The sequence below is a fragment of the Amphiura filiformis genome, chromosome 19 (genome assembly GCF_039555335.1).
Source record: "Amphiura filiformis chromosome 19, Afil_fr2py, whole genome shotgun sequence".
Lineage (NCBI taxonomy): Eukaryota > Metazoa > Echinodermata > Ophiuroidea > Amphilepidida > Amphiuridae > Amphiura > Amphiura filiformis.
Window position 1 is genome coordinate 29,162,838 of NC_092646.1, and position 27,983 is coordinate 29,190,820.

General features: G+C 37.4%; 2 protein-coding genes and 1 long non-coding RNA gene across 3 annotated transcripts in view; 2 read left to right on the forward strand and 1 right to left on the reverse strand.

Moving 5' to 3' along the window:
- The window catches only part of LOC140141149 (uncharacterized), a 483,782-nt gene extending 467,863 nt beyond the window's left edge, over nucleotides 1-15,919 (forward strand). The window contains exon 2 of the long non-coding RNA XR_011857362.1: nucleotides 15,797-15,919. This is a non-coding gene — a long non-coding RNA (uncharacterized lncRNA). The remainder of the gene's footprint in view (nucleotides 1-15,796) is intronic.
- Nucleotides 744-14,487, forward strand: LOC140141603 (organic cation transporter protein-like). Its single transcript, XM_072163515.1, has 10 exons — nucleotides 744-1,094; nucleotides 2,721-2,867; nucleotides 4,770-4,881; nucleotides 7,110-7,278; nucleotides 9,666-9,810; nucleotides 10,276-10,367; nucleotides 11,127-11,341; nucleotides 11,961-12,069; nucleotides 13,129-13,341; nucleotides 14,152-14,487. The coding sequence occupies exons 1-10, from the start codon at nucleotides 744-746 to the stop codon at nucleotides 14,315-14,317; spliced, it is 1,719 nt and encodes a 572-aa protein (XP_072019616.1). The 3' UTR covers nucleotides 14,318-14,487.
- Nucleotides 15,752-26,978, reverse strand: LOC140141147 (SH3 domain-binding glutamic acid-rich-like protein 3). Its single transcript, XM_072162940.1, has 3 exons — nucleotides 26,701-26,978; nucleotides 17,206-17,373; nucleotides 15,752-16,084 (listed from the first exon to the last, which is right to left on the reverse strand). Exons 1-3 carry the CDS (start codon nucleotides 26,818-26,820, stop codon nucleotides 16,022-16,024), a joined length of 351 nt encoding a protein of 116 aa, XP_072019041.1. The 5' UTR covers nucleotides 26,821-26,978; the 3' UTR covers nucleotides 15,752-16,021.
- Nucleotides 26,979-27,983: the final 1,005 nt, after the last annotated feature.

A 27,983-nucleotide genomic window follows, 5' to 3' on the forward strand; every position in this document is an offset into this window, starting at 1 on the left:
GACTTTCTTGGAAAAATTATCACTGCAGCCTGATAGGATCATAGTAGTTGACCCTATTTCCGTCCGTCGTGACCGTGATAGAGGGCGTTTCACTCTTCAACAGTTACGATTCGCTAAACTTTCGACACCTTTATGTGGTGACCTCAATCAAATGGGCCGAGTATTAAGAGTTGATGTGAATCGGGAAATTATTCATAACTGATCGATACCTTGCCTCACTTTGTTGAGAGCAAGCCAACAAAATTCGCCATAGGTTTTCATAATACAAAACCGTGAATTTAGTGCCCTTGGCAGTGGGCGCCAAACTCGCGCAAGTGTTCTAGAATTTAAGCAAGATAGTGACGAAAATAGAAATGAAAAGGATCATGTAACGGCCATTTCTGCTGCTTGCAATTCAAAATAAAAACGACCTTCACAGCATGTAATTACTTTTTCAACCGGCAGACTGACAAACAACAAACAAAAGACACTCTCTCTATTGCTAATAGCAATTCATTGTTAACATGATAGGGATGATTAATACACGACTTAATGACAGTACAAAGGTTGTCATGCCACATGGGCACCGTAAAACTGTGAATAGAGTCAGCGGGTGCATAAATAGGGACAAAAGTTTGAAAGGTTTTTCGGCACTTTGATTTAATATTTGCTACACCATATTCAAAAACCGATGGCTTGCGTTTCCAACTTCCTACAGAATAAAGGTTTAAGTGGCTCCAAATTGTGTACTACTAATAGTGACAATGCGTTACGACGATATTCTCAAAAATATTGGCGAATTTGGACGCTATCAGAAATATGTCTGTATCACTATCTGTTTATTAGCGATTCCCAGTGCATGGCACAGTCTTGGGAACACATTTCTTAGTGCTCAACCAGAACACTATTGCCGGACGTTTCCTGGACAAGAATACGAGGAATTTTCGCCGACGAAAAATTGTACGATTCCGTGTAAGAATAAAGAATGGTCAAAGTGTGTGAAGTATAATAGATCGGAGCCGTTCGACCAGTGTAAAGATGAAGGGGTCGTTCTCAAATGTGATCAAGGATGGGTTTATGATAACACATTTTACGAATCGACGGCAGTGACAGATGTAAGTATATAGCCTTATAAATTATGTATTGCCCAAATTCCGTGCATGTATACACCAAGACAGTTAAGCTATAGTACCCAGTGTCATTACCCTTCCGGTCCTCAGACATCATCGACCTATATACATAATAAATGTCAAACATTTACAATGCCCTAAATCATGGACACTTTTCTTTGGTACGCCCATTTCCTTTTAAAGGAATTTATACATTGGTATGCCGTGTTTTGTGATATGAACGGAGGAAATTCACTCAAAGAGTGTGCTGAAAGTTGAGGGAATATATCTGATATCATTACATCCAGTCCAGCAATGATAATCGTTGGGAGCACACGACAGGGAACACACAGAACTGTCAGACCACCTGTGAATATAACATCAATTACAGTGATAATGAGGGGGTACAAGTTGATATATGTTTGTAACCAATGTATAAGTGTAATATCAGACCACCTGTCAACAGTGATAATGAGGGGGTACAAGTTGATATATGTTTGTAACCAATGTATAAGTGTGTTATCAGACCACCTGTCAAGTTGATATATGTTTGTAACCAATGTATAAGTGTGTTATCAGACCACCTGTGAATAATGTTATGATTTTCGAGACATAACATCAATTACAGTGATAATGAGGGGGTACAAGTTGATATATGTTTGTAACCGATGTATAAGTGTGTTATCACACGAGTTGGGCGCAGCCCAACTCGTGTGATAACATACACATTGAATGCCAGTTCTTGTTTATACCAGTCACCCGACATTGCCCTTATGCACTCTCACCCTCCTGCTGTAACCCGGGGCTATAAGCTAAAACTATCTAACGCAACAAAAGTATGTCAATGATATCAAACATGCCGACTTACTCTGCGCACTCTCGAGCGACGAGTATTGGGAACTGGATGATTTAGTCTACTTGAGTACTTCGACGTATTCCAAATCTGTAATGACTTTTCCCCTCTATCCCACAATGCACTATTCCAGGGGGTATGACGTAGTCAATAAACCTCATTGATCGTGTGCATCTGATGGTCGTTGCCATTATTTTGTCTTAATATGGGCATACTTATTCCATATGCGGATTATCGTAAAGGCCATCGATGTTACTAATTATGTAATTATTGAATACACGAGTGATGCAGTTACGGGGCGATGCAGAACATCTGTGTAAGAGATTATTGTTTACGTTTTATTTTCATCTCTGAAAAAAAAGTGAAACGGACACCGGCCGTATATCACTGCTTGTCCCGTCGTTAGTTTTTCACCTGTAGGTCTATAAAATGTATAAAAGTTAGGTTTCAAACAGGAAACTTTTTTCACGACGACACCATGTCAATAAGGCACAGAAATGTTGCTTTTTGCCCCCGAAAGGTATTAGTGATCGTGCGCCATTATCCACTATTCCTTTTTTGTGACGACGGCACCAGCCGAAATGTCCGTATTCCCGAATGTAATGAACATAACTCTGTACTCTCCCGGGCGACATTCATACCCCCCAGGAATAGTGCATGATGGGAAGAAGGGAAAAAGGTCTATATGGCCTAAGCAGTTCGGAGCTAGTATCTAGATACTGCGTTTTAACTTTAAGTGCAGATATTTGTTCTTTAACTCTTTGTTTTTCTTGTTTCAGTTCGATTTAGTATGTGGCCAAAATTCAAAACGTCAGCTTTCCAAGTCTTTAGCTCTGGCCGGCAAGATGGTCGGTTCGGCCACTTTTGGTTACTTAGCAGATATCGTAGGCAGAAAACCCATGTTTCTATTTGGAATTATCATGCAGGTATGGTTTTTTTTTGCGGATTGTGCTTTTAAGTTTTGGTCCCGGGGTACTTGATCCAGAAGTACTATAATGGAGCCAGTGGGTAAAAAAGCAACCCATGTTTCAGCCAATTATACAAAATATGTGACCCTTTCTTATAGTAACCTTGACAAAATACGATTCATTCAAATCTCAATATTACTTTTAACCAAAAAGGTTTTTATTAAAACTAATTTGTATAGACATTTTTGACGTGCATGATGGGATAATGGGTGAAAGGTCTATAGTCAATCTGACGCATAAAACAACCCCAATCTACACGTAATAATTTAACTCAATGTTATAGTAAGAGGTGAAAATGCGACTCATAATCGGCGACACGTAGTTGACCTGCTACCACGAAATGAGCGTAAAGTCGCAAGTTGGTAGTTTCGAGACATCCTGGCTGACTGAGTTGATGTTCTTTGTTTGCCGCGCACTTAGTACCTGTACATGCCAGTAGTATATCCTTTGAGAATGACTCATTGTGCACCCATTCACAAACGCCATACAGACATACCACTGCCTTGAACAGGTGCGTAAGAAACAACCGCAGTAGCCAGGGCGTCTCGAAACTACTAAGTTGCGACATTATGATTTGTTGGTAGCAAGTCGCATATGTACCTACCTTTTCAACAGAGTACCACCGGTGTTTTGGTTTAAGGGTACCTATATATGATTTACCGACAAGTGACTCATTTCGGAATGCAGTCATGCTTCAATGGGACTCACGGTGATCCGTTAATACTTCGTTGTTTACAAATCCAAGGGTCCATTTCACTAAATTTAACCCTCCGTAACTCAAGTAACCGCTCGTAAAGTTACGAATATCCAATACTTGTCGTAACTTTAAGTAAGGATCCCTGTAGTAAATCCCTATTACTTACGAAGGGTAACGTTTGTAAGTAAGTTTAGTGAAGTGGAACTAAGTTATGAACGATTCCGAGACTTACGAAGCTTCGTAAAGTTTAGAGAAATGGACCTCGGGTTTTTACCTTTACCGCTAGGCCACGCAGGCAGTTGGACGGATCATAAAACATAAATCTCATAATGCTGTGTTTTAGTCTTTTGTTTACATAAAAAATATCACAATTTGTAACAATGGAATGGTCGTTTTACATATAAATAGCACGAAAGTTTGGAGAAGGTCTCAAACAAATAATGAAGACACAGATGCGATGATGAAATTAGTCAGGAAATATCTGCGTCACAATGTTTTGTTTCGGTGTTTGAAATTTGACCTTAAAATTTACGACTTCATGACATTATCATTCAAGATCCCGGCAAAAGATATTTCAACAATATCTGGCCTCATTCTTTCTCTGAAATTTTTGAACATGAATGTGAAACAGCTTCCACAATGGTTCGCTGGTTAGTAGTCAAAACAGCCTTGATCTAAAAAATGGGCGAGAGGTGTCATATTTACGGATTTAGGCTAAATTTAAAATTGATATAAAACGTTTGTTTTTTGATCAATTACACAAATTAATTTTTGTCTATCAATCATTACACACTTTTTACTCTGAGGGCTCTTTAATTTCTTCATGTGATTTTTTATAATGATAGAGTGAATTCCCTGTCCCTCTACAATTACGCAGAAATGATCCAGTGACCTTAATGCATTTGTCAACATTAATCGCTACGAAGCTGTATCATATATATAATTATTAAGGTATACGACCTGACAAAATGTCTAAGATACGACTTCAGCCGAATTAGATTTATTCGAAAACTTTTAAATGGTCAGTTCAATATTATTGTGCCAAACATTACGTAATTAAATATACCAGGGCAAGTATGTGCATCAAACGATCTTTACATGAACATAATCAAAGCATTCAAAGATAAAGTGAACTTTTGTTCCTAATGTAATTTTCATAATAGGTGTCCGTTGGAGTTGGTGCGTCATTTTCACCGAGTTTCCCCGTCTTCTGTGCGTTACAATTTCTTCTTGGCGTCACGGCATCTGGTGTTTTCGTTGTAGCCATTGTAATTGGTAAGGCTAATTATTATTGCTTTCTTATTCGCTGTCGTAGTGCTCATTAGAATATGACCGTTGCTAGGTCAACTGGATCACGCTTTCTTTGTTACGAACCACTGATCGAAATGATTACAACACAAAGCCTATGGCATATCAAAATTTGGAACAGGTGTATGAGCCCAGGCTTGGAGCAGTAACCAATGGTTACTAACGTGCACTACGACAGCGGATTCGGCTTCTTGCCCGTGTGATATGACGCGATATGATACGGTAAAATCATAGGATTTAATTATATTAAAATTGGTATACTTATGATAGATTTTATTTGAATTGAAGTTTTTAAGAATAAGAATAAAGGTATTGTTTTAGCCGCTGTCGTGCATCTATCGTCTCATATAACACGGGCAACGTCATAATTTTTTTCTCGACATTGTAACTTACGCTTTTTGAGAGCACTTTTGAGACACTAGTGATCTCTGACATATCGGGGAAATTGCTCTAATTATTATTCACTTATTTATTATTGTAATAATGTTATCATTAACAATATTAAAATAATTAATTTATATAATAAACATGTTTTTTGGATTTGTTTTTATTCTAGTAAAACTTTTTTAATTACATTTTGTATGCACAAAAACCTTTTTTTTTTTTTCAATTTTGCCGATAGGTCAGAGGGCAAGTGTCCTAAAATGTACAAACTGTCCCACAATGCATTGCATACTTCTAATGCCGATTTGGCTTATTAAATTTATATTTTTCTAATCCGTCAGTGATGTTTGTTTGTGATAAGAAGTTACACAGTAAAAGATGAAAACATTATTTCACTACACCAAATAAAAACATCACCCTTCTTTTCTACCAATGCTGATGTTACTGCACTTCATCGGTTAACTATGATATCTATTAAGTAAATCGTTGCGTTTAAACGCGTTTTTAGAAGTTCATTTGAGGCCAAGAAAAAGTAATCTCAGAGTAAATGATTGCATTTTACTCAGTATATGATGTATTTGTTAATGATCCATTGTCGATGCCACGAACAGCTGCCCTGCCAATTTATGCAATATTGGGCTATTCCATTTAAAATCCACACCACCCCTGTGGAAGATTTTGGAAATATCTTCCACAGGGGGAGTATGAATTTCAAATGAAATGAACACATTAGGCAGCTCCATTTGAATTTCATCCTCTGAGAAAGATTCAACCTGAATCTTTCACTGAGGGAGAGTAAGTTTCAAATAGCCCATTGCACTCCAATATAACAGCGATATTAAAGCCATGATGTTATAATGAAATTGGTTAATTTGATTTCAAACCTGAATTTTTTGGGCACATTATTTGTAACGTTTACACATGTCGCAACTTACACCTAAATGGAATTAGCCTTATTTATTGTGTTTGTAGGTCAACGGAGCAATTTGGACATAATGTCACCCCCATACAACTCCATGTTTAACGGCCAAAATAGCCAGCGGGGTTTCTTTCCCTTTTCCTTGTTATTTCAGTTTTAAATGGATAGAAACATTTCCTGCCAGGTATTACTAATATTATTTCAGCATTTTGACGTTTTAAAAATATTATTGTAGTGTTTTTCGTATCAAACGTTTTAAATTATTTTAATGGCCTTCATATAACCCGACATTTATATGTTATTAAAACATGCTTATAAAGACGTTTAGGTCTACGGTTTTTTAACAAATTTTTTTGTGTTTGCTGTGTTATTAGTAGATAGCAAAATGGATATTTCCTGATATGAGCTATCTTTAGTAGATAGCTGATGTGTTTGACCGATCAGACTATAAGCGGAAACCCCCGATTACCGATTATCTAATCGACCGATACCGATGCCGATTACTTTGATAGATGAGTATACTGTATTCTAGATAGTGACAAGGTATTAATGGACATGTAAAATATACAGTATTTCCATACGTTACACGGCACTTCTAATCAATTGTTATTGACTGGAATTTTTATTACTTTTTACCATAGGTGACGCGATCACCAGTTTGTCATACCCTCAGATCATCGATGATCTTGTTCGGTCCAGCTTTCCAGAAAGTGCCCTCCGCATGAGGAAATTAGTTATCAAATGTCGATGATTGCATGATAACAGGTGGCGTTCTGGAAATAATCTTGCCCAGAACTGCCAGAGAATGGTTGAATGAGTGATATCAGTTAAACAATGTGCAAACAATGTATTAATTAATATTGCAGTTGTTGCTTAATCTCGTTACATACAGCGACAGAATTAGTCGGACCTTCAAAACGAGCGTTTGCTGGTATGGGCGTCCAATATTGCTACAGTATAGGCTACATGAGTATAGCACTCATCGCATGGAGGCTGAGGGCATGGCCAAAGATTGAATTGGCAATATCTATACCGTCTGCAGCATTTCTATCCTATTACTGGTAAATGTTTTTATTGAGTATCATGTGATTTTGTTGACTTGTGCTATCATGGCTATAATGTTTGCAACGCACTGCATGGTTTATTGTTCTATTATGTCCGATTTTAGCGCTGACATATTGAAAAATGTTGCCAATTAATATTCATGAGAGTATTCTTTCAACGTTCAGTTATAAAAATGTCTTGTGTTTGGCCGGTGTGAAATACATACTTGTTGTTTTAATGTAACGCATAAAGGTTTGGGCATCATTGAATGGTTGCCTAGTGCTATTATATGTTTAGTTTCTATAATAATAATTTTTTTATTCATTGCTTTCTTTCCTTTCTCTGCACTTATTCTTTCTTATGCCTACACTTTAGGGGCTGTCACTCCCTCGCTCTCCTTCTCCCCCTCATCCTTTCTTTTCCTCCCATCCAATCTCGATTACCCATCCGCTTCTCCTCTTTTCACCCCTCTACCCCTCCTTCACTCCCTCACTTGTCCTTGGCTTATATTAAGAAACCCATTTGACTTTATTGAATAGACCTATAACCATAATAACGACGAGTTATTTATAGAAAGTGGCACAGATAGACCTATATACCTGGCAGCAATGACACGTTGTTACGAGTAACCCATCAGCAACTCTATTGAATTTATTTAAATGAGGCGCCTAAATAAAGGTGGGTATTAGAACAAAAGGTACCTCTCGCTCGTGTAGGCGCTTTCGCGTAACTTTCGTTTGATCACTTATTGACAGTAGCCTGTCTATTACAGCGTTAATACGCTGTCAGGTTAGTTGCCGATTTAATGGTGGAAGCCCTTTGTCCCGAACAAAAGGTACCTCTCGATGATGAATAGCGTGTCGGTAAATCAAATCGGCACAAAGGAACAATGCGTTACGTAATCTATTGCCACTCTATGTTTATAAAAGCTCTTTGTATGGTTATATTATACTCCCGGACGACGCTACGTACCCCACGTTCTTGCATGTATCCAAATTACTATTAATGAGTTTTCGTTTCTCTTTTGTTAAGAAAACAAAAAATCAGGGGATTCAAAAGAGGAGCAGAACTTATCTAAAGCTGTATTTATACTACATCGCTGAGCGACAGCGATTGGTTTTTAAAAACCCAATGAGGTATAGCGCTTTTTATTGCGTTAGGGAAAGCGCCACTACCTCATTGGTCAAATACCAACCGCTTTTCGCTCAGTGATAGAGTAATAAATTCAAATTTAGTGTAGAAAGAACACATACTAGTACCATAAGTATATAATAGCCTATTATCATGATCGTGCTAAGCTTATTATCGGATACATGTCCACCCTTGTGTTTATATATAATGTGGACAATAATAATATATGGATCGGATATCAATCACGCGTGGACGGCAACAAGACTGGTTAGGCGCTAGGCATGGCATGGGTGCTGGAAGTATAAGCGTCATAAAATTTTGATTTGTTTGTTTGTTTGTTTCTTTGTATGGAACATAAGCGATGCATGATGATGCAGGTGATTTGATTATGAATTAGTTTATTGTCCCCGGAAAGCCTCTTACCTAGGTTCCCTTCTCCACTCACTAATATTCCACCCTCTTTCTCTCTCCACCTTTCCCCCAGTGTCTCATTCTCCCCTTCGCTTCTCCCCCTACACGCGATATCTTCTCTCCCCTACACATAAATTCCAATCCACTCTCGAGCTCTATCTTCCCCTTCCTTCCCTTCCCTCTTTGAAATCCCTCTCACCTCTATTTATCTTTCTCCTCCCCTTAACCCTCCACCCCCCCCCACACACACACACACACACAAACACACCCCCTCCTCATTTCTTTCGAGCAATATTTAAATAACTTGAATAAAAGTCAATTAGCCCATATTGGAAGTTATATAGCTTCAATCGATCCTCTTGCATATAAATAAACACTCGGGTGCCTATTCTTTTGTAATCTCGGTGGAAATATTTCGATGGTCTATATTTTTTCACAGCCGGGAGATTATTCTAGGATTATTCGGAAATGTAAACCACGCTTTCCAATGTAAATTGACTTGTTCGACTTTTCTGCTCGTGAATATTGCACTGTGAAATTTAACAACTTCTTTTGTATGCTTTGATCAAGGTAACTTCAAACCTGATCTTTTGCGGTCACACGATTATGTAATGTACTGAAATGAAAACCGAAACCGCTTTCTAAAAGTTTTAAGTTTCTAACAAATGTACCGACAAAGGTATCGGTAATGACGTCAGTCAAGAGCTTAGGTAGGATAATAGGAAACGTACACGCACGCACATCATCTGCGGCGAATGCAATATGTTTTAAATAATTGTAGTCACCCGGGGTACTTCAAAGACACTATACAATGCGCGAATATAATTGTATCACTCAGAACTGAATCGTTATTGATTTGTAGGCTTGTTCCGGAATCACCAAGATGGCTGTTTTCCAAAGGGCGCACAGAAGAAGCCAAGAAAATTCTCACGAAAGCTGCTAAAGTCAATAAAGTGGAATTACCTGATACATTTTTAGACCAAAATTTAGAACTTGAAGATGTGAAGGTGGGTGTTTAATTGTCGTCATATATTGATACTCGAACTGCTCGTTTGACTTTGAATGTTACAAAAAGTAACGCGCACACTAATAAGGCCTACAAAATTGTTTGATTGGCATAACCCGACCTACCGTAAAATTAGGCCCGACCCTAGAGTAAATAAAAAATTATATTTAAAAGAAAGAAGAAAAAAGTTCCAAGGTCTTTGTCAAACGCAATTTACAGGAATTTAAAAAGAAAATTTTAACTTTTAAAAAAGTTAAAAATTTGTTTAAACAATTCCTACCTACCTACCCTAATTTTACGCCAAACAATTTTTGGCCTTATTTGTGTGTCCATACCACACCGGCTGATGACGCACTTCAAAAGTAATAGTGATATGATAACTCGCACTTAATTAATTGCATGTTTTTTAAACTATATTTCTTTTATTCGTCTTGACTAATTTTGTTTTGCTTTCTTCACGTGACAGAAGGGTGATAATAATGCTCAGAGAGTCAGTGCTTGGGCCCTATTACGAACTCCTAACATGCGATTCAAAACACTCATCATAAACTTCGCGTGGTATGTAAACCGCAGTACGTAATAATGAACAGTTTCTGAAACTGTTTTTAGAATAAAATTGAAATAAAATAACAATAACGTTCATTTGATCACAGACTAAGGAAGCCTGATAACGTTTTAGAAATAGCCGAGTGGGAGGGTTTCCATTTTTTTTGTATAAAAACTAAAGCCATTAAATGTACATCATTAAATAACGATTTGTGATACGTAATCGCTTCACAATTGATTTGGTTTAGAAGGCAGAGTATTTATTTAAACTTTATATGCGCCATTATTTTTTTTTTAATTTAGTGAAAATGAAGACTGAAAAGAAAAACAAAATCATGAAATGATGCAATGGATGTATCGGGTGATTTTGGATTAGTTATCGTATATCATGATTATTATCAAAAATGTCCTGAAATCTTGCAGTTAGGTACTTACAGACTCGATAGCATGGACAAGATTTCCCAAGATACGCCCCAATTAGGGTGTAAATATATCTCAATATGACACCTAATAGAGCCAATCTAACACCCTGTTTTGGGTGTAATGACCTTTTTTGAAAACGGGTCCTCAGGTGGCCACCCTAGGTGTCAAAATGAACATGACACCCAAAGGTGTCAATTTCTTACACCCATAAAAGAGTAAATTTGACACCTTTAGGTGGCCACCTGAGGACCCATTTTTGACACTAGTTTTGGTGTGAAAATGACACCAAATATTTTTTCAGTGATATGCTTATTAACGAATTTTTACGGTGCCCAATCTCTTTGAAAGGATCGCCAACTCAATGGTGTACTACGGTCTGGCGTTTTTCACAGAAGATCTCAGCAGCGATCCGTACCTGGCGTTTTTCATATCAGGTGCGGTGGATATTCCAGCCTATATTTTATGCCAATTACTATTGGATCATCTTGGGAGAAGACGTCTTATATCTGGGTTCATGATTATTGGCAGTATTTCTTTATTCTCTTGTATTCCAATACCAAACGGTAGGTTTGTCTTCTCTACACATTTCCCTACTAAAATTGTGTTTCAATCTCAAAATACAATTTATTTAATATCCAACTAACCATCCCTGGCACATGATTGAACCACTTTCCTTCCAGTGGCGTAGCCAGGGGGCACCTACCCCCTGTGAGAAGCAATAGGTGAAAACATTTTTTGAATGTATCGCGCTGCACTACAAGGAGGTTGTACACACCACCTGTGTATGTCTGCAATCATATATTGAATACAATACCGCTCTTTTTAAAGATACTAATCTTACAGGTGCAAGTGATCAGCATGATATGAATAATCTATAGAATTACAATCCAGGTCTTTATCCCTGCTCTTTGACATCTATAGTCGTGTTCACACGGTCGGACTTAAGTCACTTAATACTGGTAATAAGTCACTATTACCGGTTATAAGTCGCTTATTGCCGGTAAATAACTCACTTGTCAGACCGTGTGAACACGACTTTTGATTCAATGCAGAGGTACACCGCGTGAACGTACTAGTGCAGCGCGATATATTCAAAAACTGTTTTAACCTATTGCTATGGTAGTTAATCCGATCATTACCTCACTTCGGCAGCGAATAATATTTATTATGTATTGTTTTCAGAATTGGGCAATGTGACGTTAGCCTTTGCAATGATCGGGAAATTCTGTATATCAGGATCTTATGCAGTTGTATACCTATTTGCTACAGAGTTGTTTCCCACATCGATAAGGTAAAAAAAATGGAGACTATATGAAGGTGGTACTACACCCCTTGATAAATTTTGTGACAACTTTTGCATTTTTCTCAAAAAATAACTACACACTCACACTGGTAACAAAAGTTATGTATATTAAAGGGGCAAGGAATACAATTACTTCACTGAAATTTCAGTGATTCAAGACAAGTGGTTCATTATAAATGTTAAGAAATTAGGTCCATTCCAGCGGTACCTCTTTCACTGAAATTCCAGTGTAGTAAATGGATTCCTTGCCCCTATAATATACATAACTTTTGTTACCAGTGTGTTATATTTTTGAGAAAAATGCAAAATTAGTCACAAATTTATCAAGGAGTGTAGTACCACCTTAATAGCATGATTAGATATCTCAAAAACAACATGTGCTCCAAAGTGTAGCCTGCGTGAAAAAAGAAATAGTAGAGAGGTTGCGATTCCCATACGCGTGATTGTACGCCCGTCTGTGGCACGTATTTTATATAATGAAAGTGAGAAACTTGGGTTTTCTGCGATAAACGAGGGTTTTCGATCGATAAACCTGGTTTCTCGGTTCGAAAAGCAAAATTTTTTGAAATCGCCATTTTATATCGAATTTGATAAAGGAGGTTTTTCGATTTGAAAAAACAGTTTATTGATTCGAGAAGTAAGGTTTTTCTGAGAAACTTGGGTTTTCGATTGAGAATGATGATACCCAACGCACCGCAGGGTTTATTGTTCTATTGTGTCCGATTTGAGCGCTGACATATTGGAAAACGTTGCCAAGTGTTTGCCATTCTCAATGATTATGTATACTTTTATACTTTAGACCAACAATTTAGCAGTTCTGAAGCCCAAACGTTTTGCATAACTCTAGGGTTAAGACCAACCTTAAATCTTCATTCGTCGTTAAATAAACCGGTCCTTTTCTAGACATTTTATTGTTTGGAATTCCATAAAAAAATATTGAAGGAATTTGTCATTTTTCTATTGGAGGAGGTTTTTTCCGGAAGCTTCTGGAATAGCCCATGTAAGACGAGATTTTCAAATAACCCCGTTTTTCGTTTCTTTTTGAAGGAATGTCGGTATTGGAATGGGCTCATTCTCCGGTTCTATATGCAGTATTTTATCTCCATATATCTTATTATTAGCCGATATCGTCTCCCAAGAACTACCCTTCATTATATTTGGAAGCTTTTCTTTCGTTGCTGGAATTCTATTGTTATTACTACCGGAAACACTGGGAAGAAAACTACCGGAAACTCTGGAAGAAGGGGAACTTGTAGGAAAGTAAGTTAACATCAAAGGAGCGAGAGAGTAAGGCACTACTCTTCTCCTATATTCCTATACTTCGGGTGCGTCAGTCCGAAAATGAAAAACACTAAAACACTACCCTAGTCCAAAAATAATATGCGCTAGTCCGAAAATGAAAACCAATGCAACAGTACGACATTGCGCTAATCCGAAATGTTATGAAAAACACGCCGCTAATTACAATTCTGAAAACCACCCCGCTGGTCCGAATCTGAAAAACACTTGGTCTGACACTGCGGCGCTAGTCGAATCTAAAAAACATTACACTAGTCCGATTCTTAAAAAAAACACTGCGCTACATCATGGCTACATATAGTCCTAATTTGAAAAGCACTGCGCTAGTTCGAATCAATATTGTTGTGCGGAGGGATCAGAATCAAACCTGTGGTGGAGGAACCTATACGTACGTAAGTTACTCGCTATGAGAGAGAGATTGCGATTTCCAAACGTAGCATCGAACGTACGTGGAATCTATTCAAAATACCGTCACAGGAGAGTGGTTTTGAATAGATTCCACGTACGTTCGATACGTACGATTGGAAATCGCAATCTCTCTCATATACCCGGATAATATGGGTTTCTCGTATGTTCATTAGAGTCTAATATAATTAATTGGTAATATTTTGGGCGGTCGCGGTAATGGGCATGTGTCGGTATTCATGCTTACTGCTTAACTTCGAAGGACGTTCCGGTAAGGACGGAGCGCGCTCATGGTTTATTTACCCAATTTTTAATTGCTCCATGCCAATATATTTCATCCAATCTGTACTTTTGTGTTCTTTACAGAGGCTTGTCACTTTGGCAGCGGATAAAAGGAGACACGCAAGATGAATATGACCAGAAGTTCGCCAAACTTACAGAAAATATACAAGTTATGGAAACAGACAATGAACTTAAACCCTTGAAACAAGCTAGATCTTCGACATATATGTCACTTTTTGAAACAGATTAGCACCTGGTTCTGTGCCATCTGATATCCTACGAGACTTGTCAACAGAGGGCGGTGCAGTCAGCGAAGTGAGCTAATACTAGACTCTTGATTTAGTATATTGTATGACTAATTTTATTTTTAGGCGGGAACTGCAGCTGCTGCATTATGACGTGGCGCCAAAATTTGACAAAAGGTGATAAATGCATGCATGTATAGGCGATGCGACAGATGTAAAAACTTTTGATTTATGAATGAAGTGACGGCATTCTGTGGTGTTGAAATGCAATTATCTCCGAATTGGGATTTATTCAGACAAGCAAACTTACATACTTATAAAATTTATTTTAAGACAAATTAATGTACAGATGTAAAGAAATGGAAGAATATTAATGATAGGTTTAATGAACGCGTATTACTTGTTGGGAGGTAAATTAGACAAAATAATGCACGCGCGCTGATGATGTTGATGCGTCTAATGCACGATACGCCCCGAATCAATTTAAAAGTACTTCCATTTTTAGTGGACATACCTACCACATGCCTACTAAAAGGACAGCGTTATAAGCTAAAAGGACAGCGTTATAAGCTAAAAGGACAGCGTTATAAGCTAAAAAGACAGCGTTATAAGCTAAAAGGACAGCGTTATATAAGCTAAAAGGACAGCCTTATAAGCTAAAAGGACAGCGTTATAAGCTAAAAGGACAGCGTTATAAGCTAAAAGGACAGCGTTATAAGCTAAAAAGACAGCGTTATAAGCTAAAAGGACAGCGTTATAAGCTAAAAGGACAGCGTTATAAGCTAAAAGGACAGCGTTATAAGCTAAAAGGACAGCGTTATAAGCTAAAAGGACAGGGTTATAAGCTAAAAGGACAGCGTTATAAGCAAATTTTCTCTCACAAGCACATAGGCCTAACAGTTTAGTATTTGCGGAAAGATAAATTGATACATTATGATTTAAAGTCATTTCTTTTGGATAAATCAATTGGATCACTTTTAAAAAGAAACATCAAACATGCAGTTGGTCTTTGGTTCAAATCCAACATGGTTTGATTTTTTGTCACTGGTTAGCAAGAAGGTCTTGCTAGTATATGTAAAGAGACCGCTTATGGCAATCCAACAGTGTCTTGTACATGAATTTTCAGACATTATTACCTGTGAGAGAAAGTCCGACTTAAAAGTAATACCTTTGACGGTTTCAAAAACTGATGAAATGCGTACATGTACACATGCAGGACAATTATGATTAGGTTGTTGACAAATTATCTTTTCTTTTTATCCATTAAGCCAGGTCCCCATTTTGTGAAGTATTACTCGAAACTTACACGAGATTCATCAATCAGTTACTCTGGTGAAAGATGGAATTCACCATAATCATGATAATGACCAATGGATCCCAAAGTTTCACGGTGAAAGACTCGCTGGATACAAGAACAGAAATAGACGGATAACATAATATAACTTCACAATAATCTTTAATTCCGCATCATCAAATCAACAAAGTATCACAACATAGATTACGGATTGAGTACGCTTGCGGTCTGTCTCCATCAATAGCTGGTCGCCAAACACAAGGATTCGTATTTAGCCAGAATCGAGGAGAGAAAGACCCCGGAGCGATATATTTAAATAGCCTAATTGAATAATAGAAAGAAAATAGCGCCATAACAGAAGTCACCTTACAAGAAGAGTCTCTATGGTTAGATTGATCAAATGTCATTTTTTACTTTAACAGTTTATGAATTCCTCCAACGTTTCGTATTCAACTGCTTCCTCAAATGCTGCATAGTCCTGTAGATAGACAAAATGAAAATACTCCGTTATATTCATTATATGACCATTTGTGAAGTGGGGTTCCTTTGCATTTCGTCAGTATTAGGATTGAGCATCATTTTGCATTGAAACACACATAATTTACAAACTCTAGAAAAAATGGCAACTAAATTTCAGTTGGGGCAAATCTTAAAGCAGGTGCAAATCCATATGCATGAAAGTTATCAAAAAATTGTAACATTAAAACCATTGATTGGTGCAAAGTAGGGGCAATTGACCACCTAAAGACCTAATTTGTTCTGGTGTTTGGGGAAAAAATCCATATCTTCAATACGAAAGGTCAAAATTTTCAATTGATCGTCGGCTTTTCATCCCACCTACATACACTTTAAGTATCAATCATCAGATTTATAAAGTTTACTTCGAGTACTGTTAAATATCAAAAATATCAATTTTTAATCATTTGCCATAAAATGTGTATTACATTGCGAATTTCAAAGAATCAAAATTATTGATATCAGAAGGACATTTTTCGTATTCAGAATGCAATTCGATATGTCTGATGTGCTCCAATGTCCCGCAATAAATACTGTCCAAACGTTCATACCCCATCCCTTAAAGAGCGCTTACAAAAATAATATGTCGCATGATGACGCAATTGCATCACATGAAATAACTTTGCATCAGTTATATATGTCAGGCATAGTAAACATTTCGCTTTGGACCTCGGAATATCCCGAGGGGCGTAGATTTTTCACAATGCCCTCCAAATAACTGATGCACAGTTAAACATTTTATATGAAAACACTGAAAAAAGTTTTGAAAATGTCAAAATTGTATTGTAAAATATTTTTTGCATACATTTTTTCACCCAAATAATTATTTTGTTATCACTTGAATAACATTATAACAATATTTTGCAGTTAAGTTTTCAAAAAATGTTTTTGAATGTTATGAAAACGTTTTGTACCCTTTATAGCCTGACATTTAGACGTTTTCTGGCAACCTTTTCTAACCTTTTGCGAATAAGGTAAAAAATATTTTGTGTTTGATGGGATGGTATACCGCACCTCCAATTGAATTGCACATTGACTCCACTCTCTTTTACCTTATAATGCATCTCTATGTCCCTGACTTACCCCACAGTATCTGTCATCATTTGTGAGCTGAGGTGGCAATGCTTTGGGATTGCCCGCAATCTCTCTCATCTTTGCTTTGAAGTCGTCACTCTGTGCTATATCAATCGTTTGATAAGGAATCTTTTTGCTATCTAAGACCAATTCAATCTTCTGCTGTTGTTTCCTGACCTGATTAATAAAAGTATGAATTAATTGATTTACAAAAGTATGATTTAGAAGGAACTATTTAGCCATGCTGATTGATTTAATATTTTAGTCGGCTTGTTCACTCTTCAATCCTACTTCCAGGGACAACCGCATGTTGTTCACATGAAATTTGTGCACTATTTTAGCACCCATCAATGTGAATTGTACATTTTCGTATTATTTTAGCCACAAATCAAGGTGTAATACGAATATTGCCCCTGTATTTTTACAGAAAGCCTACTTAGACATGTTAGACCAAAGAAGCATTTGCCGAAACGTGTGGGGGGGGGTGTGTACCCCATCCGAAAATGTGGAGGGACATGTTACTGACCCCCCCCACCCCTCCATACCCCGGCCCAGGGATTGGTACCCATGTCGCCGCTGCGGTATGGAAACTGACGGAGGAAGCCTGGAGGAGGTTGACTTTTATCGCGCATGAGAAGATTATGGACCGGGTGGTGGTTACGTGGAAGCCCGGTGTGGAAGGGGAGCATTGGGCTGCCTTAGATTTAGCCTACTTCAAGTGACAAGATTTCAGGTTCGTCAGAGGCGACGAAGTTGCAAAATATATGCTGTTTATGCCAGCATCAATTTTTCAAATTTGGACGTATTCAATTGTCCGTTTGAATCATAACGAGATTCAAGTACAACTTTCAGGGCATTTTCCTTTCATAATCATGCAGGGGAGTAGCAAGAGCATCGTGTGCCCATGGACATGGAGCAGTGCGCCCTTTTAACATCTCCTTTATCATCCTTATTTGATTTTTGCTTTTGCTCGGGGCCCTGAACTAGACTGCTGCCCTCAGTCGTCAACCGTCTGGATTGACGACTGAGAAAACTACGTGGAAAAAAAGTGACGGATTTTGCAACAGGATTCCTGTGGCATAGAGCATGCGCAGTTGTGTCCAAATTGACCTTTTGACCGAGTTTGTCGTTTTCAGAAGTTCAGAGCGCGATCTTGTCACAGCGGCGCGGTACAGCGACGCGGTACGCGGGCGCCGCTAGTCAGTCGCGCTACGGCGCACAACCAAAGTCGCATTGAATAGTTTTCAGAAGTCCGTCATGATATTGGCTGTAAGATAATCAGTCGTCACTACGAAGCATACACAGTACATGCGAAGTGTAGACGGCTGATTGGAATTAGTCTAGCCCTGAACCCTCGGTGCCCATGGACTTCGTCCAGACGTCCACCCGGTCAACCGCTTGCTACGCCCCTGTCATTATGATTCCTTTATTCTTGAATTTGAAGTAGGCGTATCTCTCGTTGATCCTATTACTCAAGCAGCGCTACAAGTCTTGATTTAAGGTTGGTTCTGCAATGGGTCATTGCATTTAAAATCCACACTACCCCTGTGGAAGATTTTGGAAATATCTACCACAGGGGAGTATAAATGTCAAATGGAATGACCACATTAGAAACTCACCCTCACTCTGTGGAAGATTCAAGTTGAATCTTTCTCATCAGGTGTGTGAAATTCAAATGGAGCTGCCTCATGTGTTCATTCCATTTGAAATTCATACTCCCCCTGTGGCAGATATTTCCAAAATCTTCCACAGTGGTAGTGTGGATTTTAAATGGAATAGCCCAATATGCTTGTTATCGTTCCTGGTGCAGTGTTGGGTCTTAAAATCTCTGGAAAAGAAAAAGCGATGACATTCAAGTTGTCTGTATAAAACGTCCAAGGAGGGAGAGTTGTCTTTAGTTTAAAAAATCAACATGGCATCTACGGACATGACGGAGGTAAGTCATAATAATGCCACCCATATGCCTACTAATGGCGATACTTGTGATGGGAAAAAAGAAAGCGATCGAATTCATTACCACTCTCCCTCTCTTCTATAAAGTTCTATGTCCCTCTTGCTTTCACCTCTCTCTTCCACGTTGGTCGGGGAGGGGGAATTCAGATGCTGAATCTACATCAAATAATAATATTGTGCGAAAAAAGTTTTTATCAGAGCACCGTTTTTGTGTTTACATCGAGTTCTATCTATAGACAGTGTGACCGTTGCGCGATGCAGGCGTTATAACCTCCATTTGTGGTAATAAAAGACTAATACAGTTTTTCTTTAAAAAAAAAACTCGTTGCTATTTTTTTATAAAATTTTCCCAGTTTGCAATATGAATATGCAGAGATATAATTAAATAGTTGCCTTATATGCTCTTTTCCAAAAACAAAATAAAACGTCCTATACCTCAATAATAAATGCAACCTAATTATAGATGAGTTTACCAAAGGTAAGAGACCGGTATATCTTTATGCTTGAGTGAACCCCATGCAACCACTATATTACTGTTCAATAGTCTTATTGTGATGTGGCGGGGGTTTTAAAAACACGAGCCCTGAACAAAATATGATGCGCGCGCAAACTGCCAGGCAAAAAAACATGGAAATTGTGATGATGCGTGCGCATACTGCCCGGCATTGACGTCAGAAGTCAACTCGTCTATAGAAGCTAAAAAAACTCACTGTCGGAGCCCAACTGTAAATTCGGATTACATTTGGATGTACTTTACATCTAACAACGTCGGGCGGTGAATCTACATTAATTATATCTATCCAAGAATAAAATAGACAACAATAAAGCTAGGCAAGCAAAAAAGTACACGATGCCCATATTAATTATAGCTATCCAAGAACCAAATAGGTAACAATATAGATATGCGAACATAATTATGATTTAGTATATTTACCCATACAAATGGGTAAATAGTTTTCCCATAATAAATTATGTTTATTTTTATAATTCCCGTCGACCATGCCACTGTTTTTCCAAGGTTTCCCTTTGTTGTGGTTTTAATTGTACATGTACATTGTATTACTGTACACATACTAATACTGCTTACTAATAACATTGGGATGTAAGTACAGTAGTCAGTATGCTTCGACTATATTTATAAATACGTACTTATAAATACCCACGTGACCACCTCCACGCTGCCATAACAGCTTGTAGACAGTAAGTCTTGAAGTGACCTTCTACATAGCGGGTGGTCTTCCTGTACATTTGACCATTACATTATTTTAACACCAATTCAGCTCACATGTCCGCACTGTATAGTCGTGCGGAAGACTCTTTTCAAGCTCATTCATCTGTAAAGAAATGTCTTTGAGCACGAGAAATAGGGAAATAACAAAAAGCAAGCCTCTGAATCTCTGTGTGAAAGTTATGGAGCGTAAACTCTCTCATTTGCATAACAAGGAACCACTTTCATAAGAGTCAACACCCTTAATATCAATTAAGTTGATCGCCGGTTTGTCATGGAATGCAAAGGCGGTAAACAACGCGAGACTGTGCAGCAAATTTTCTATTGTTCAACCTTGTGATTATATTGTAAACGTTTCCGTCGATAAGTATTTTTTTTCCGTCGGAAAATACTTTCAAAATGTTGTTTTTGGTAACATGTTACAAATTCGGAATCCCCACATGTGTAATAATTTTGCTATTCAATTAATACTTAAATTTGATGATATTTATCTAAAGAGTTCCTATCCTTTTCAATGGAATGAGGATATGGTCACGCTTGGTCTTGGTATGTCGTACCCATGGGTTACGTTGCGTATTTATAAATATGTATTTATACTAGTCGAAGGTAGCTGGTATAGTACATTTTTCCTTCAGACAAATGGTAAACAAAACAAAAAACATCTTTTGCAGTATAAAACTAGGTGCATGTGAATTCTTACCAATCGTGTGCGTATACTCGTCTGCCAAAGGAAATTAATTTTTGGACTTCGAAGGCTATTAAAATTTTAATTATAACTTGTATTATATTGCGAATTTACCAAATTCAGAATAAATAGCTGCTTAGGGATAGCTCTCGTATGCTGCCAGAACCTTTGTGTGCCTATGTATCCCCTCCCGTTCCAAACACGCCATATGTTTCCTAACAATCTGTAATTGAAGCACTTTCCGGTAATCATTAACGACTGAACCTGGGTTGTACTAATCACACAATTTTCAGACTTTTGTTTTCTGTACCAAAATATGCATTTGTATTACTAACACAATCAAATCATTTATTGGAAACGTTATTGTGGAATATACGCCTCATTATACAGTATATCAAAAAGATTTTATTATTTTTTATAAACAGTACAAACATGTAGGGCAATATCAATTTAAAGTACACCCGTGATGAATTTGTTTTCCCTGTGAAAAGTAAGTTGGAATAGATCCTGATCTGTATGATCTATTAATAATTATTAATAATTAACAATAAATAGTAATGGAAGACACATTCGTCCACGCCCGAATTTGAGATTTCTCGATATTTATCAACACTAAGATGTATTCTTTCACTTGAAACTGATAAAATACAACTTGCTAATATTTATTCGTATTTTTGCTTGAGTTTATTTCACTCTTTTCAATTCTAAAAAGTCACATGGCTCAAGACAGCTCAGTAATTGGCGGGAAATAATGAATCAGAAATGCGAGACTGCGAAATATTGTGATTACACACGCGCGATATGCGTTGCGTGACAAGGCGCAACTCTGTCGTTTAGAGTACATCAAAGTCTAGGGAAGGTTTTTTCAAAACATTTGTTTAAACAAAAATATACTCCATTATGTGCAATTTTGACCTTAATAGAGTGACAGAGTTGCTTTTTTCACATATTTTTTTTTCAATATTTCGAAAAAAGAGACGAATTAAAAAAATAAAAAAAACCTTACCTAAGTTCATGTCTCTTCTTCATTAAAAGCTAACTGATTTTTTTACTCTGAATGTATTTTAAGTATTGGGGTAAAAAAGTGAATTTTTGTGATTTTTTCAAAAAGTCGTTATTTTTGAAAAAATCTGACGTCACCATGGGATTCCTTGACTCACTCCCTTTCCAAAATTGTATAGTTTTATATATTTTGGACATACAATTCAGAAATAATGATGCCCGAAAAGGTCCATGTTCTCTCCCATTAATCTGGCCTTAAAGAAAATTACGGTGTGCTAAATCTTCTGCAATTATCATGATGCAGTAGCACTTTTTATTGTTATTCGTTTACATTTGTTTTGCCTGATAATCATACAAATTTTGTAATTGATTCATAATTTTAAACGCTGTTCATAAGCGCGCTCTGTTTGATTTACGATACTACGGTGTGGCTGTGCTAAATCTTCTGCAATATCATGATGCACTTTTTATTGTTATTCGTTTACATCTGTTTTACCTGATAATCATACAAATGTTTAAACATGTTGTAATTGATTCATAATTTTAAATGCTGTTCATGCGCGCACATGATCGAGCACATTTTATATACCTCATATATAGATTCCTGTCATCTGATTGGTTGAAAGTGCAGTCATCTTACTATAAATAGGGAAATGTTGTATCTATGTATGTATGTATCTATGTATGCCTATAAAGGCTCCGTCAGTTTCGATCCAAATGTCGCCAAATTCATACGGGAGATCGATGAATATACGGGAACGTGTTTAAACTTTATTTGGTTGAAAACGGTCAAGAATTGGCTGCAAAAACAGTGAAAATATGGGTAAAACGGGTTTTTGTTATGAAAATCGGTTGTCAGCCTACGCGTCAATGCAGCTGGCCGGCAGCGCGTCGGCGCCTCTTGCGTAATGCGCACTACGCCAATGGGCGCGTAAACGGCGCAGAGCTACGCGACTGCGAGCCAGAGACCAGTGGACATGATAATACGGAAAGAAGGAAAGATAAAGGACAAAAAGGTACATGGACGGGTCACGGGATTATGATAACGGGTGAACACGTCCGCAGACACGCTATGAGAGGGACGTAATAAATACGGGGAAAAGATGTTTGTTGTATAAACAACATGAAGCGGTACTATAAAGAAAAATTAAATTAAAATGAGGACAAAAAAAGTACGAGTAATAGGCCAACGGGTTAAAGTAACTAAATGAAACGGGAACGAAACAAAGAAGGAAAGAAACTAATCAGGAAATGTAAGAAAAAAGAAGGTAAAATAATGAGAACAGAATTAAATAAAAAACATGGAAACGGGAAATCACAAGCAGCAAATAAACAAAGAAGTTAAAGGGAAATGTAAGAAAGAACAGATTTAGAAAATAATGGGAACGAGGTTAAATAAATAAATAACATGGAAACGGAAAATCACAAGCTAAGCAAAAGAAACTCAAAAAGAAAGTGTAAGAAGAGACAGGTTTCGAAAAATAAAATGTACCTTTTCAATGATTCTACCTGTTCAGTAATTATTCCTGTTGTGGTGAACGCTCCCATCTAGCGGGGACCCGCGCGAAGCGCGGGTATCCCGCTAGTCTTACTATAAATAGGCTAATGTTGTATCTATGTATCTATCTATGTATCTATCTATGTATCTATCTATGTATGCCTATAAAGGCTCCGTCAGTTTCGATCCAAATGTCGCCAAATTCATACGGGAGATCGATGAATATACGGGACCGTGTTTAAACTTTATTTGGTTGAAAACGGTCAAGAATTGGCTGCAAAAACAGTGAAAATATAGGTAAAAACGGGTTTTTTGTTATGAAAATCGGTTGTCAGCCTACGCGTCACTGCAGCTGGCCGGCAGCGCGTCGGCGCCTCGTGCGTAATGCGCACTACGCCAATGGGCGCGTAAACGGTGCAGAGCCACGCGACTGCAAGCCAGAGACCAGTGGACATGATAATACGGAAAGAAGGAAAAATAAAGGACAAAAAGGTGCATGGACGGGTCACGGGATTATGATAACGGGTGAACACGTCCGCAGACACGCTATGAGAGGAATAAATACGGGAAAAAGATGTTGTATAAACAACATGAAGTGGTACTATGAAGAAAAATAAAATTAAAATGAGGACAAAAAAGTACGAGTTAAAGTAACTAAATGAAACGGGAACGAAACAAAGAAGGAAAGAAACTAATCAGGAAATGTAAGAAAAAAGAAGCTAAAATAATGAGAACAGAATTAAATAAAAAACATGGAAACGGGAAATCACAAGCAGCAAATAAAAGGGAAATGTAAGAAAGAACAGATTTAGAAAATAATGGGAACGAGGTTAAATAAATAAATAACATGGAAACGGAAAATCACAAGCTAAGCAAAAGAAACTAAAAAAGAAAGTGTAAGAAGAGACAGGTTTAGAAAAATAAAATGTACCTTTTCAATGATTCTACCTGTTCAGTAATTATTCCTGTTATGGTGAACGCTCCCATCTGGCGGGGATCCGCGCGAAGCGCGGGTATCCCGCTAGTTGAATTAACTATGCCCGCAAAATGAACTATGGACCGGTCCATGGAAATGAACTATGGACCGGTTACGTGCGTCACAATCAAACTGCGCGTTTTTCCCAGCGTATAATGATATTACGCACGCGTTAATGTTTTCACGCGTTATAATTACGCAGAAATCGCAGATTGTAATCTGTGTGCCGTTCGCATTGAAACTATTAATTTCTCTTCCCAAAATCGATGCTTTTAACCAAACAGATGACAAGAATCTTAAGATTTGGTATATAAAACAAATATTGACTGCTTTTTATTCGGGCATGGTTAAAATTATAGGCCCGCGTTAAAATGACTATGCCCCTCGGCTACGCCTCGGGGCATAGTCATGGTTTTGAGATCCCCGCGGGTCTATAATTTTAACCATGCCCCTCATAGCAGTCAATATTTGTATTCAATATTTGTATAATATATTATACAGTCCACAACTTATAAGTTCCCCCCTAATACTTTTTAGAATAAGTCAAAAAATATTTTACAAAATGTAAAAATGTAAACATCTGTATAGCCCTATTTGTTTTACACATATGGACCAATTTATAGCGTCACATGTCATTGCGTTCAGTCACAATGGTTAATTGTGTAAGAAAAGAGGCCGTTTTAAAAGTTGCACCTGAGTCCATAGCAGTCAGGTTTTCTTTAACAAACACATGAGTAGACTCCTATGAACTCAGATGCAACTTTTAACACAGTTTAAAACGGTCTCTTTTTTACAAAATGAACCATTGTGACTGAACGCAATGACGTGTGACGCTATAATTTGGTCCATATGTGTAAAACAAATACGGCTACCCATACCTTTTCACAGGTTTGCATTTTGTCAAATATTTTTCGATTTATTTTAAAAAGTATTTAGGGGGAACTTATAAGTTGTGGACCCTATACATTGTGATCTCAGTTTTGTCGGAAATGCGAAAGAAGTGTAAACAATTGAATACATGAATACAAAAGCCACCTAAGTCCATGCGAAGTTATTTTGAGAGAAAAACCTGTGTATCATTTTAATTCCTTCAGTTAGATTTACCTGGTCAATATGGTAAGTTTTACGTGCAAATGAGTGGATTAACCTGTATTAGGTATGACGATTAGCATTTCAGGGACTTCGTGGGGTTCATTTTAAATTTTGGACTTAGGTGGTTTTTTGAATCATATACAAAGACAACAATGTTAGAATGAGATTACCACTAGTAAGATAATACAAAATAAAGCACACAGGTATGTATAATGTTGATAAGCATTCTGCCATGTAATATAAACCACCCACTTTCCTTTATTAAACCCATTTTTTGTTCAAAAGTCATTCTCTAGCAATGAATGTGTTACATACTGGATTTCAATCAATATGTTACAAGACTCAAATCATGGAATTGGGTGATTCTTTCATACATGCTATTTTTCACATGCCCAATAGACACAGAGGATGAATTTGAGTTGTTATTTCATGCATATGACAGGCCTATGTATAGCAACAATTTCCCATGCTTAACTCAATTTGGCCAAAGTATGGACTTAGGTGGCTTTTGTATTCATATATTCAATTGTTTCGTCAGTTCAATAGGAAGTTGTCGATCACATTTAGATTTTTGGTGTAAGTTAACGACAAAGACATTTTCCTATTAGTTTTACAACTATAAAATGTGTCAAACATTTGTTCCAATCTACCAAAAATTTAAACGAAAATCGGAGAAACTTGTCAAAAACTATTTTTACGTAAATAGTGTATATCTTGTGACACTTACCGGTCATATTTTGTAAAAATTATTACAATTTATTAAACTTTGGCCGATTGTCTGTAATATGCAACAAACCGCACGCTTCTACGCCTTTTACTGTCCTGTAATAACCAAAAATCAAATTTCACTTTTTATACCAAAAATCAAATTTGACGCAAATTCCGTCAAAAGTCATATATGTACCCATGCAAAATTTTCTAGAAATTAGTGTTTTCTTTTTTTTAAAGTGAAATGTTGATGTTGTGCGACCGTTGCCGGTGCAGTGGTTTTTCAACTTCGCTCCCGCTTAGCTATTTTAATACACAAATCACAAGGTACATAAAACAAACTTAACTATCACCACACCTACCTCCAGATTGCCAGGCACAGAAGTGTAGTAATATTTCACGCTTCCCATGCTAGGGATCACAAAAAGAGACAGAAAAACAAATGAGTGGATCAGAAGCATGACACGGGTTACCGATGTCATCCAGACTGTGAAACAAAAGAAGTGGTCTTGGGCTAGTCACCAACAAATCTAAGATTGTAGGAATGTAATGAGACTGTTGCTTGACTCGTTCGCACAAATTGTTTCAAATTCGTGTGTGTAAGTCTACGCTTAGTGAAATCTACAGCAGATCGCGAAATAGGAAGGTCCTTACATACATCTATTTTGTCTCGTACATGTAAAAATAAACATTTTGGGGCGCCCGCTACGGCGGGTCCCTTATTTGGCTTGACTTTGAAAAATGCGTCTAATTTCGGTCTTGCTAGATTTACTTCGCAACTGTTTTGCTTAAAAGTATGCCCAGCTTAGAAATAAAAACACAACTTGCTTGGTTTTGATTTTATTATTCTTTACTAATATGCACGGGATGAAATCTTATGCGTCTAGGCCCGTTATCCTTTGTTTAAAATACAAAATTAATGGACTCATAAAAACACCAACGCTTTTCAGAGATGGCCCTATTATGATCCAGGTGAAGAGTGGCATGATTTGATGCGGCAAAAATTATGAGAGGTCAAGAGGTCAAGCTCGCGAGAGGTTTAGAGTGGTCACGTCGTCCGCGACTTTTTAGCTTATTTTAACTCTATTTGGTTGCTTTCACTTTTTATCGCACGATGGTTTGTTCTCGTAAACTTTGTGAACTGCACCGTACCAATAATTTTGGATTTTGGTGTTTTTTATGACTTTTAATCTTAACTTGAAAATTCAATCTGCATCCATCTACCCGGAGGCCATTTTGCATCATTGTCTACTACGCAATTACAACTCATCTTTGTGCGCCATCTTGAATTTTTCTCCCACCACCAACTTTTTGCCACGGATTTGCGGTCAACGTTTACGTTTTCGTGATCTACCATCATCAGTGAATCGTTATACGAGGGGCAGTCAGTATGTTTTAAGAGTGGACTCGTGACGTCATATGTGGATTGTTTTCATGGCATTTGTCAATGATTACATAAACACTGAACCTTTGTCTTTCAAACAATACATGTAAAAATTATATTATACACATGATTATGTAACAGCATTAGCATATAATCAATATACTAGGGACACTGCCAAATCACGCAAAAAGGCGGGCCTTTTAAATTACAGCAAAGACACGTGTTTAAAATGTCCGAGAACAGAAAAAGTACAAGGGGCAT